General features: G+C 40.7%; 1 protein-coding gene and 1 pseudogene across 7 annotated transcripts in view; one reads left to right on the top strand and one right to left on the bottom strand.

Annotated features, from left to right (window-relative positions):
* Nucleotides 1-12,136, bottom strand: part of tns1a (tensin 1a) — a 120,449-nt gene that overhangs the window by 12,145 nt on the left and 96,168 nt on the right. For 6 of the 7 annotated variants that reach the window (XM_035911818.2, XM_087836020.1, XM_087836019.1 and 3 more), the window contains 4 exons: nucleotides 4,196-5,836; nucleotides 3,073-3,153; nucleotides 2,560-2,723; nucleotides 1,138-1,222 (listed from right to left, as the gene is read on the bottom strand). In XM_035911818.2, the coding sequence (XP_035767711.2) occupies nucleotides 1,138-1,222; nucleotides 2,560-2,723; nucleotides 3,073-3,153; nucleotides 4,196-5,836 (1,971 nt within the window). The remainder of the gene's footprint in view (nucleotides 1-1,137; nucleotides 1,223-2,559; nucleotides 2,724-3,072; nucleotides 3,154-4,195; nucleotides 5,837-12,136) is intronic. The other variant, XM_087836021.1, reaches the window with a different exon arrangement.
* On the top strand, nucleotides 190-815 carry LOC148096108 (rheacalcin-1-like; annotated as a pseudogene).

Below are 12,136 nucleotides of genomic sequence, written 5' to 3' on the forward strand. Positions count from 1 at the left end.
TTTAAGAAAGACTTTTATAGTTTCTTTCCTTGAAACTTTGTTCTCTCGTCTCCCTCGACAATACTGGTGGGTTGAGCGAATGACAGAGCCCGCCTATGCAAATCATTTCTGTCAAACATCTCATAGCTTTGACAGTGCATAACACTTTGGGTATTCACAGCTCACAACACTCTTTGAAACAAAACAATGATGGATCAGGTCTTCGTCTGGACCCTGCTCCTCCTGAGTTTTTCTGGAACTTCTAGCAAGTATGTTTACATTGAGGAGAAAATGCCTTGGGATAAAGCTTTAAGTTACTGTCAGCAGAGATACACAGACTTGGCCCCGGTCAGTAATGAGAGGAGACTGAGCTTTGCTGGAAACAGGGTCAACCTGAAAACCGACCCAATGAAGACTATGGACTTTTTGATAACAAAAAATGGCGTGATGCACATGCAGACAAGATCAACCCTGTCTTCTGCTACAGCGCAGTAGTGGTGGAAGAGGAAAAGAGTTGGGAGGAAGCTCTGGAGTAGTGCAGGGAGCACCATGATGACCTGGCCAGTGTGGCATCAGAAACTGAGATGCTGCTCATTCAGAAAGAGCTGAATAAATATCACACCACTAAACATGTTTGGATTGGTTTGCGCTTCTTATCTAAGGACTGGATCTGGGTGGATGGGCAGGAGATGGACTATGAAGCCTGGGATGAAGAGGGAAAACCATTGTGTCCGCAGGCTAAGATGAAGTGTGCAGCCTTACAGAAGACAGGAGGGCGTCTGAGTAGTTGGAGGGCTCATGACTGTGAGAAGAGACTCAGTTTTATTTGCTACTGAGCTGTTTCCATTGCAAAATCATTTAAAGCCTTTATTTACTGTAGTTTGGTTGTTTATCTTTTTTTTTCTTCGATTTTATTTGGAGTTTGTTCTTTGCTGTGTATTTGTTTCATTTATATATAATGAAAACAAAATTACTTAATTTAAACTTCAGCCTCTGTTCACAATTCAGTGTTTTCCTTGTGCATTTTTTAATTAACAAACAAATGTAATTTAGATTCAGACCAACAATTTCTATCTAATGTCTTAGGCAGAGTGAGCCTATGTGTGTTGTGGCTATGACTAGGAGATGGAGAATATGGAATATGGAATAAATTCTCACCTCCACCACCTCCAAAGGTGGAACTGTTGGCAAACCTGTCTGTTTCATTGTCCTGAAACGTATCTCGGTAGCTGTGCATTGCACCCTGAAAGAGATGATCAAGGCACACAGATATGGAGGTATGTCAGGAAGTATAAAAGAAAAGTATAATTAGTCTACAGAAAAATCAATGCAGCTTGACTTGATTAGAGTCAAGACACAATATCATGACAGAGTAATTAATAAGCTAAAAAGAAATAAAACAAAGAGAAAAATCAAACTATAATGGATCAATCAAAAAGACATGAAAGCTAAAACCTGCCTCTCTTTAATGGTTTTTGCCCAGAACTTTAGATTGACTAGCAGACATGCACCGGAGTGCCTGAGGGGTTGTACAAGTTCCTACACCGTGAGCATATGGGACACATAAAACAGAGCAAGACCACGAAGATATTTAAAAACAAGTAAAAGAAATTAAAATATGGAAAGTGCAGGAACATCAGTGTACTGTGTTATTCCTCTTCTGCAGTGTTCGCGGTCAGCTGTGGGTACTTTACAAACGTTTTGGGTTGATGAGATAGCAGAACATCACATCAGTCAGCTCTGCTTGATATAAAAGCATGCGTAAGTTTCTCTGTCTCACTCAGAGCAAGCAGAGTTTGAAGTTCAAGCACATTTTTCAGCAGATAAGAGAAACAGAACAGAAAGTTAAAATCCAAATCAGCAGTCACTGCTAGTTTGTTGCTTGTTTGGGGTAGGTCTGAAGTCAGAACTTTTATGAACAATAAACAGTCGAGAGCTCGATGTTTTACTGTAGCTCACCTCATGCTGAAGGGGAAATTGTTTAGGACTCTCTTCCATAATACCAGGATAGGCCCAAAGGTGGGCATGAAGCATGACTGTTTGCTTCCTCCTGCACCAGTCCAATTAAAAACATGTCGCTATATGTCGCTATAGCCCCTTCGTGCATAAAATGAAACTACTTCAGTGCAAATATGAACTTATCGGCTAATAATAGCTACTTGCTGATCTATCAGAACCAACATTTCTAATGGCACAATAGAATTTAAAAAGCAAATAGGAGAGAGAGCAGAGACATCTGTCAACTATGTAACATGTGTTGACATTGGATAGGTTGTCCACCAGAGGGCACTCTGCAACTTCCCTTTGGGCAGTGCACAGCCTGCTGACCAGTGCAGAGTCAGGCAGAGGGTAAAAGAATAACTACACATAACAAATATCAAGTAAAGGGTTCATTTTCCTTGTCTAAAAGAATACATATTTACATATTAGAGTATCAGATTTTTAAATCAGCTGATGCTGGTATTGGTCTTGAAAATCCTACAACAGTCAACCTCTTGGATTCATCATGATTTTCAGTGGGGACAAAATTAGTGACAAAATCATGTGCTCATGGCTTAACCATAAAATCAAGTGCTGTACCTCTCTGGGTCTTCCTCCTGGGTTGAGAGCAAGATTGTTGGCAAAGTCTGGTGAATGAACTGCTGACGTACTATCATGGCCGCTCTGGTACTGTCCCTCACTCGTGGTCCGACGCCTGCCTGTCTCCTGTGTCACTTCTGGGGTCATCCCTCTGGAACGAACTCCTGTATCCCCCAAAATATTTGAGTATGAGGACTCATCAAATCATTATGCCTTTTTTTTAACATCTTTTTATGTTGCTTGTGTAGTCCCGGGATATTTGTTCAAAGATGTATCAGCTAAAGAGAAAGCATCCTATCAATATAAAAGGGCAGCATCATTCCCTCTTTAAGAGAGGCAGAGCCAGTGAGAAAGATTCTCAATGTTTAAAAACATGGCTGCAAGTAATACGAAAGCAGTGGGAAAGGACAAATAATTGGGAAAATGATGAGGAAGTAGAGAAAGTTTCTAGAAATGCAAGACAAATAAAATGAAACAAAGACAGAATTTAAAGGTGGGGTAAAGTGGACAAACCAGAGAAGGAATAGGAGCGATGGCGGTCAGATTGTTGTGGTGTCATGCTTTCACTGATGCCCCGAATACGAGCGTTGTACTCTGTTTCCGGGGAGGGATGTCAAGTGGTGGAAGGGAGGCAGCAGGTGAAGGTAGAGGAGGAGGAGGAGAGTGAGTGCAGAGGAAGAAGCAGTGGTGGGTAGGGTTTCCATACAGTGAAGAGATGGGTTGAATGGAAAAGGAAAAGAAAAATCAGAGCAGAAATGGATAAATAAAAGTATTCTCCAAATGAGATGACATGCAAGCCCCTAGCTAAAAAGGAACTTACATTTTTGTTCCACTGGGAGGCACTTTAGAGCTTCCAAATCATTTCAAAGAAAATCGTGCATGCCGACAATGCATGGAAGCTGGGATCTCTGAATGCCTGGCTATTATTACTCTCACCTCATTTCCACTCTCAGCAGCTCTGCACAGCTCTCTGAGTCAGAGAAGCTAACTTTATGAGTAAGGCTTATTCCTCTAATACAACACCCTGTAATGGATCGGTTATAGAAACTGCACCGCTTGTATTCTACTTGGTTCTTAAGATTACAGAGACTTCAAGATAATGCGTAAATTGTGTTAGCCATTTTGGATATATACGTTTTGTTGAATATCATTTTCAGAATATCAAAAGTGTTTTAGGCTATATCATATGCTACAAATCTGCTTTACATATTTATGCTTATTTATTTGCTCATTAATTTCAGGCAAATCATCCATAATGTTCCCTGAACCTCCAAAACAGAGCATCGCTACTGACTGTATTAACCTGCTCTTTGAGTCCCCTTTAGGGGCTACAACATGCCACCATCAGTCCAACAACCCACAAATGCTGACATATGTGTGTTTGTGCAATTTTTTTCCTTGAAAACAAGAATAGCAAAAAACTATTTCACATATTCTTTTTTAAACCTTAAAAAACTTGGAAACTTTGAAGCTAATCCATAATAGACATAATAGATAATCAACTGTAAATGAATTAATTTATGCACAAAAAAACAAAGAACAGCATAATATCCTGCAACAGTTACAAGTCCAGTACCACTCACTCTGTCCCTTCCTTATTCATACAATAACTCCAGACAATATCTTGAAGCCTTACCTGCAATACGGTGTGCTACCAGGCCTTCCAAGTTTAGCGTCTCCTCCTCTGCATCTTGTTCTCTGGGCAACGATGAAGAAGATGTGTCCTTGGGCTGTGGAGTTACAGTAGGAAGGGGTGAAGATGAGGCACTATAGCCTGGATACGGAGACGAGCCCTGCAGTTCTGGGGAGTGTGAAGTGCCACTGCTTGGGTGGGAGTTCATGGGCTTCACTGGGGTCTGCTGATTGAAATTAGAATCAGTGGTGTAATGAAGGGGTGCATGGCGAGTATGGAGGTAGGGCTCAGGAGTGTGTGTTGGGGTGATATTTTGGTGTTGGTAGCCAGCATTGGGCCTCTGGGGAGAATGCACTGGAGACTCCATAACTGGGCTCTGGCTGACTCTCCCAGATGAGCGATGGGGCTGATGAATGCCATCGCCAATTGATCCAGAGCTGTTGTAGCCATGGATAGCAGAGTCTGCTTGGTATGATGGCCTGGCCAGGGTCTGGGAGAATGGCACCTGGGATGAATTGAGGCTGTTCTCACCAGGGGGCGCACTGTGGGACTTAGACATGTGAGAGTTGATTGGGTCTAGGTCAAGCATCAGCATATTTAGTGCCTCGATTGACTGCTCAATGTCACGCTGTGAAGCTGAGGTGGGAAAGTGGGGCAAGCTATGGGTTGACTGAAGAGGAGGACCAAATGGATCGTCTGGTAGGCTATGCTGATGCCAGGCACTGAGACCTCGTTGTACAGCATCCCGGCTACTGGTGCTCCTCTCAGGGGCCCTGGGCATAAGTTTTGGGGTGGTCTCAGGGCTGCTGGCAGGTGGGTTCCCAAAGGACTGTGAACGATACATCCCTCCTCCATTTTGATAATTGTTGTAACCCCCCTGTGGCGATGGTGAGTCCACGGATCTCTCTTGCATCGCTGTAGGAGTTCGTACTCCATGCACCGGCATCTCGCTTCTATCAAGGTACGGCTCGTCGTTCTGGCCACTGACAGGAGTCTGTGATTGGTAGTACAAGTCAGCTGGTGTTGCTTGGCCCTCAAGGGATGAGATGGTGCCCAAACTGTCCACACTGTTGCCCTCTTGACTATTAGGCAGCTCGTCGTCGAGAATATCTGTCTCACGCTCCTCTGTTGAAGGAGCGCCCACTAACCTGGTGTGGCTCCCGTTGACATGCACCTGTGCAGGAACTAAGTGTCGTACTCCTCCTCCTGGACAGGTAGATGTAGGCAGGTAGGCTTGCCGCTTAGTTGGTGCCTCAAGGCCACTCAGAAGTTGGTCGAGCTCTCTTTTTTCTTGCGGACTGAGTGGTGGGTGAGTTGCTGTTGGATTGTTGTGGCTCACAGCACTCTGCACAGACTGGCTTTGCTCATCTGTGCGATCAGTCTTGATCGATGCGGTAGAATTGCCTGAGTCACTGCTCACAGACAGGGTATGGTCGACAGCAGGGAGGGAAGTGTGGCCTGCCACAGGAAGGGTGTGGTCAGTAGTTTGCAGGGGATGGTTGGTGTGCTGCAATGGGTTCTCGTTAGTCAAGGGGTTTTCACGGACTGGGAGGCCATTGACAGTGACAACTCCCTCCAGGGAGTCTTTTTTCCGGATTTGGGCATAAAGACTTCCATCAAGTGGGCCCTGGGTATGAACAACATCTGAAAGAGAGAAAGAGTACACAATGTAGTAAACAATATACTAAAATTATGAAACAGCTCTCAATTCTAAAGTTCACGAAATGGAATTAACACAGTTAAAAAACTACTTTCATTTAAATAATTTTGTGTTTAGGTAAAAACTGTTTACGTTAAGGTTAATGGGCCCCAATCATCAAGTCATTTTTTTGTGTGGGACAGAATCCCTGACACCACAAACATAGTGACCCCCCTCTGCACTCAACTCGTTTGATTCTCAGCTGCAGCATGCTGCCCAGCCACCAGCAACACAACCCTTGCAGCTCTATTAATAGCCAATTTTCAGATCTTAAAGCCCCTGTCACGTTGCGTCAGTGCAGGCCCACATGGTCTGACGTTAACATGGGTGGGTTCTGCACAACACACTGAAACAACTGGTCTGTGTCAGCCAAAGGGAAAAGGAGTCCTGCCAGTTTGAAACCCCAGAGTTGGACTATGAGAGGAGCTGTCGTCTTTAGGTTGATTTCTTGCTGCTGAATCATGCTTGCAAAACAAAACCAGAGTAATTGTGTATATATTGTGCAATGCTATGAATAAAAGTAGCCACCTAACGCTTTACAAGAATGTGCAAACCATGTATGGGTGGACATATTATTATCATTTATTTTGTGGTGTTTATCATTTATAGCAAATCAGACAAGGTAATATTTCATCTGAACCAAACAAGTAAACTAAATTCCTTTGGTCTGGCTATGGTTGGTCTGGTTGGGTGTTAAAACAGTTTCAACTATTCAGCTCAAATTTACACTGTTAGCTAAAATGCATCATAATTTCTTCGTAATAAACAAACTTAAATTAACTGATAGCTAGAGCTTTACCAACAGAGATGGGCAGTAACGCGTTACTTGTAACGCGTTACTGTAATCCGATTACTTTTTTCAAGTAACGAGTAAAGTAAGGGATTACTATTGCAAAAACGGTAATTAGATTACCGTTACTTTCCCGTAGGAACGCTGCGTTACTGCGTTACTAAAACCGTGATTTTCTTGCGAGAATGTCTCATGACAGTGACGTAAGCGAGTGTGATGTTCATGACAACAGCTGTGTGCAGATCAACAATGGATAATATATCGAGTGCGGGAGAGAGTATGAGCGTGCAGCGTTTAAAGCGTGGAAGTACTGACCTTACTTTGAGTTTGATTCCATAAAAAGTGACAAAAACATTAGTGTCCGCTGTGCGTGGGAAGAAAACTTCTTTTTACAGCGAAAAAACCCCCTAAACTTCCAAGCAAGCTCCGAGTAGCTACGACGTAATGACAAACTCACAGAGAAACTGCGGTATCCTTCCACTGACCGCTGCGGCACACCTGCACCAGGATAAACCTCCGCCTACTCTACTCCTGCTTTACAGGTGAAAATAGAGCAAAAGGACCGCTAGTCTTTGACTTTATTTATTCTCTGCTGTGTTTTACTTGCATCTGAAAGAGTGAGTGTAAACACAAAAAAATAAATAAATTTCAAAAAAAAAAAAAAAAAAAAAAATATATATATATATATATATATATATATATTTATGTGCTGGAATGTGCAGAAAATAGGTTTAAATGTTAAACTAATTTCTTCAAGTCAGAGAATGGTGCATATAATTAAAATTTTGCTTCATGCATAAAGTTAAAAGATTAAAACTAACAAAACAAGTTTTAAAAAGAGACTTTTCCATTTGATTACATTTTGTATGATGGATTATGTAGAAAAAGTAGAATTGGGCTGAAAGATCTATTGCTTTATCACCTATTCAGGTTGTAAATCATGTTTTTAAAAAGTAACTAAGTAACTAAGTAATTAATTACTTTTGAAAATAAGTAATCAGTAAAGTAACGGGATTACTTTTTTGGGGAAGTAATCAGTAATTAATTACTGATTACTTTTTTCAAGTAACTTGACCAACACTGTTTACCAATACCTATATTTTGTGATTTAAAAATCAGGTGATATTTTTTCCTATCAGTTTTATTGTGTATTACTTGTCTATGCTCGGCCTGACTCTGCTCAGATTAGCTGGTTGTTGTGCTTGTAGTCTTCAAAAAATGTGTTGCCAACAGGGAAGTTGCATCCATAGATACATCGATACTTACTGAGCGTAACACTCCGCTAAGACGATTGAATTATTAAATTGAGATTTTTAGCTAGCTATTGTTATATTCGGCTGACAATTTCGACTGTTTAGCCATACTTTTTGCAAACACAAGTTTACTTTCACATTAACTAATCTTTTCAAGCACCCCCTGGCTACTACAGAGATATCACTTAGAGGTTTTTTTTATTCCCGTTCACCCCTTACATGAACACCAAAGGATAGGTCTTATGCCATATGCTCCAATATTTTATCCATATAATAAATACACAGTCTAATTGTATTTTAAACTGTATTTTAAAAAGTTAAGATAAACTATTTAAAAATATAGTTTTACACCAGCAACAAGTCATTCTGTGGTACTACCAACATATTTACAAGAAGGAAAGTCATGCGACAGCAGTGGCTTTCAGTATCTAGTGTGCTTATGCAAAGTGATACACAACATATACAGAAGCATGGCTCATATGTAGGGTGTTCCAAATTGAGCGACCCCTGGGGACAGATGGTGAATCACTCAGACCTCAGCTATTTCCAAACCCATGTCAACAACAGCTCACGGCCACAGTAGCAACAAGAATGAGAGGACAGGGGAGGAAGCCATAATCACAGTTTGTTCCTGTGGTTGCTTTTAGTGTTGGCACATTATGAGAGCATAATTCCAGGTTTACAGTTACATTTTGTTTGGACTTGCGGAATTACTCCAAAGCCTTACGCATAAAGATTTAAGCCAAAATAATGAATCTTTTTGTTCTTGCCAGCAATATATACACTTTAAATATTGATGTTTCTTATATTAAGTTTCTTCAAGTTCTAAAACCCATATTTATATTTTAAATCAAACTCATGTAAACATCCTTACCTGTAGATCAAACTTCCAATTCTTTTTCTGTGATGATTAAGTAAAAAAATCAGGAAAGATTAAATATTTCCTTTTCAAAACAGTGATTCCGTTTCAATCTACAATTCGGAAGTCCTTCCGAAGTCTCTCAGTGACTAAACCTTCTGCCGCTGAGCTTCTTCTCTCACTCCCCCTGTCCTCTCTGATTCATGTCACCCGACATGTGCTCTTCTGGAGCGAGGTGGGGCTGTACCACTGAAACACCCGCAAGGGGTGAGTTGGCACTCTGGGATGATCACTGAGCGTTCCCGGCAGCGGGGGAGGAACTCCACCGCTGTCACCACCTCTACCTCCACCCATGTGCCTGGAAAAAAAAAACCTACAACTCCTGCACCATCTGTCTGCCTGGTAATGCCATTAGGGGGATCCCTATACTATGCATCTCACTCACTCCCCCACATCCTAAACTTTAAATCCTTAATAAGTGGGAGGTTTTATTGTTTAAAGAATCCCATAAACTCTATTAATTATATTAGAACCATAAGACTTTTCAGAGATCGGTTGTGCATATTTGCCACCAGCTGAGCTCTCGGTCTTTTCCTCCTTCTGACCTTTAACAGAATTGGAAATGCCTTTGTTCTGGTTGATAAAACATGCTCTTTTAGACTTGACTAAGCCAGGATGGCACTTTTCCAGCTGCAATTTAACCCCATAGTGATTGTAAATCATCGGAACAAACACTGCCATTTGCCATGTTATGGCTCAGATAGGACAAACTAAAAACGCACAGAGCAGCAGCATCTGGGTAACAGTGTAGTATCAGCTTCCAGTGGATCAAAAATCTAACAGACCCACAAATACCTAATTTGGTCTCGCCAACTAACAAATGTTAAATGAGCCAGTGGGATAAAATTACAAAAGTGAAACCAGTCTCTGACTCACAGGGTGATTGTTTCTGTAGTGAATTTCATCTTTTTAAAGATGGTTTGGGGTATTTTTATTTTTGGTATTTTTTGTTTTTAACTTGTTTAGATGTCACATTGAAAAGAACAGAACCAAACAATTCGAGACTTTCACTACATTTTTACACTCGTCCCAGACTCATGCTGGTATGTGCATACATTGGGAGACAAACATTAAGTGGTATGCACATCTGCTCCAGATGTAGCGTAAAGGAAGAGGGGTAGACTAGTGTTAAAAGAGCTTGACCTTCATCTGGAATATCAAGGGATGAGCATGCTGCGAATAACCAGCCTGCCAGAGTTCCCTTCAGCCAGGCAATGATCATTGTTTCTGTTTCAGAATACGCAATTTCTGCTAAACCTGAGATGTTTTTGGGAATGTGTCACATAGAAAATGTATTGTTTTCACTACTGTCTTGCAAGAATGAAAGTTTTCAGACAATCTGACCTGCCATCTCCTGGCCAGTACGGGAAGGCACAGGATCCAGAGCACTCCTCACGCATTTCTCCAAGATGCAAGCAACGTCTGACAGAATAATAGGATTTCATGCATTGGCTGAAAACCTGTCACATATTTTAGGCAGTCAGCTATCAATTTCGGGATGTCAGAGCTTCTATCATCAGAAAAGTCCAGCAATTATGTAATATTATAAGACCGTTATAGTATAATGATGTCATTACTGCCTGAGAGAAGGGCATTAATACAAGAATATATGGATTTTTTTATGTTTGCAATATTTAGAAATATGGATAGCCAAACTTATCAGAAGCTACTTAAGTCTCAGCACTGGCCAAAGGACTAAAGATGACATGTCCTAGATTTGACTTTGCTTATGAAATACGGACATAGTAATACATTTAATGTCCAACTATGTCAACAGTCAAAAGATATATCATGTCCCAGCCTGGTCCCTATCGCAGTACCGTCAATGTTAGGGAGCAGAGCTCCAGTGTGATATTTAATCCAGTGACCATTATTATGAATGACACAAACAAGCAGCTCTCCAGCTGCATAGAACAAATTGCTTTCTTATAGTGTCGATAAATAGCTGCAGTGGGCCTCAAATTAGATTGGTTGAGTCACCAAGCCTTGGCTAACACAAATAGCTTACCGCTTGCTTCTTACACCAGTTAACAAGTATAACATGCCATTCCTTCTGCTGCAAAAGGACAATGCCATGCCATCACTACTACTATTTTTAATATGTAGATGAAGCCAAATCAGCTCAAAGAAATATTTGAACATATTGAAGCAAGAAAAAAAAACCCTTTTTTGACTTGGTCAGAGTCTTTCAGTCTCTCTTACTCACACACTCAAACCTGTGCCTGTGCATGCTTTGTATTCCCTCAAGTAACAGGTGCTGTCCTTTTTCACGAAAGTGCCAGAGGCATTACTCATGCTGTGTTGCACGTGGACACGCATACATCCACACGTAGCACCTGGCTCTGAGCTGTATTCTCTTAAGTGTTCACTTGAGTGTCTCATTGCTACATCACAGCCTTGGAAACAATTAAAAAGCCATTTAAACACCTGCGTCCAATAGCTTATTATAAATAGACAACGTGCTACACAAACTGTTATTGCCATATCCATCCAGCTGGGATGGAGATTACACACATTGTTAGTACATTCAGGATTAGCAGACAGGTTGATTGAAGTGTCCCATTTGCCTACATACCTATATCTCAATTAAAACATACTGTAGTTAGCATATCATTTGATACTGTATACTGTCAACATGTGTCATATGTACAATATTTCTGTTCCAACATGTATTGTTTTTTTTCTTACAAAACAAAAATAATTTAGTTATCCAGCATGTTCTCTCTGATTCATTTAAGTAGAGTTCAAACTTGATTTGTTGGCATAGTGATAGAATATTGGTCAATTTGTTCATATTGAATGTAATTTTTATACAGATGATACAGTTTTCTATGTAAATTACTGACTATACAAAATTACACAGATTCCCAGCTGTGCCGTGGTGTTCAAGGGTTGCAACCTTAAGATAAGCTGAACACGCCTAAAGGGCAGACCGTGACCTTCTAAAATATAGGAGCCATTTTTTCAAAATAGACAGATTTAAATATAGAAGCACATTTAAAGTTTATGTGCAAGATTAAATGGACCCATATGGGGTGTCTCTCACCCACTTAGAAAAGAGGCGTGAAATTATAGCTTTCGTGGACACGGATAATGTTACCTCTTCAATGAAGGTCTTTTTGAAATTGGGAGTGTGTCTGCCTAACAGTTAGCTTTGTCAACTGTGAAAACATTTTCACTGTGTTTTGCAACAGGAAGCACTGTAACTCACATTTCAAATGTTTCTATTTTCTGTGTAATATAATAGTTTTAGAATTCTAAGGTGTACATTTTATTGGTAATT

The sequence above is a fragment of the Neolamprologus brichardi genome, chromosome 23, assembly GCF_056152115.1.
Source record: "Neolamprologus brichardi isolate AB-2024 chromosome 23, ASM5615211v1, whole genome shotgun sequence".
Classification (NCBI taxonomy): Eukaryota; Metazoa; Chordata; class Actinopteri; order Cichliformes; family Cichlidae; genus Neolamprologus; species Neolamprologus brichardi.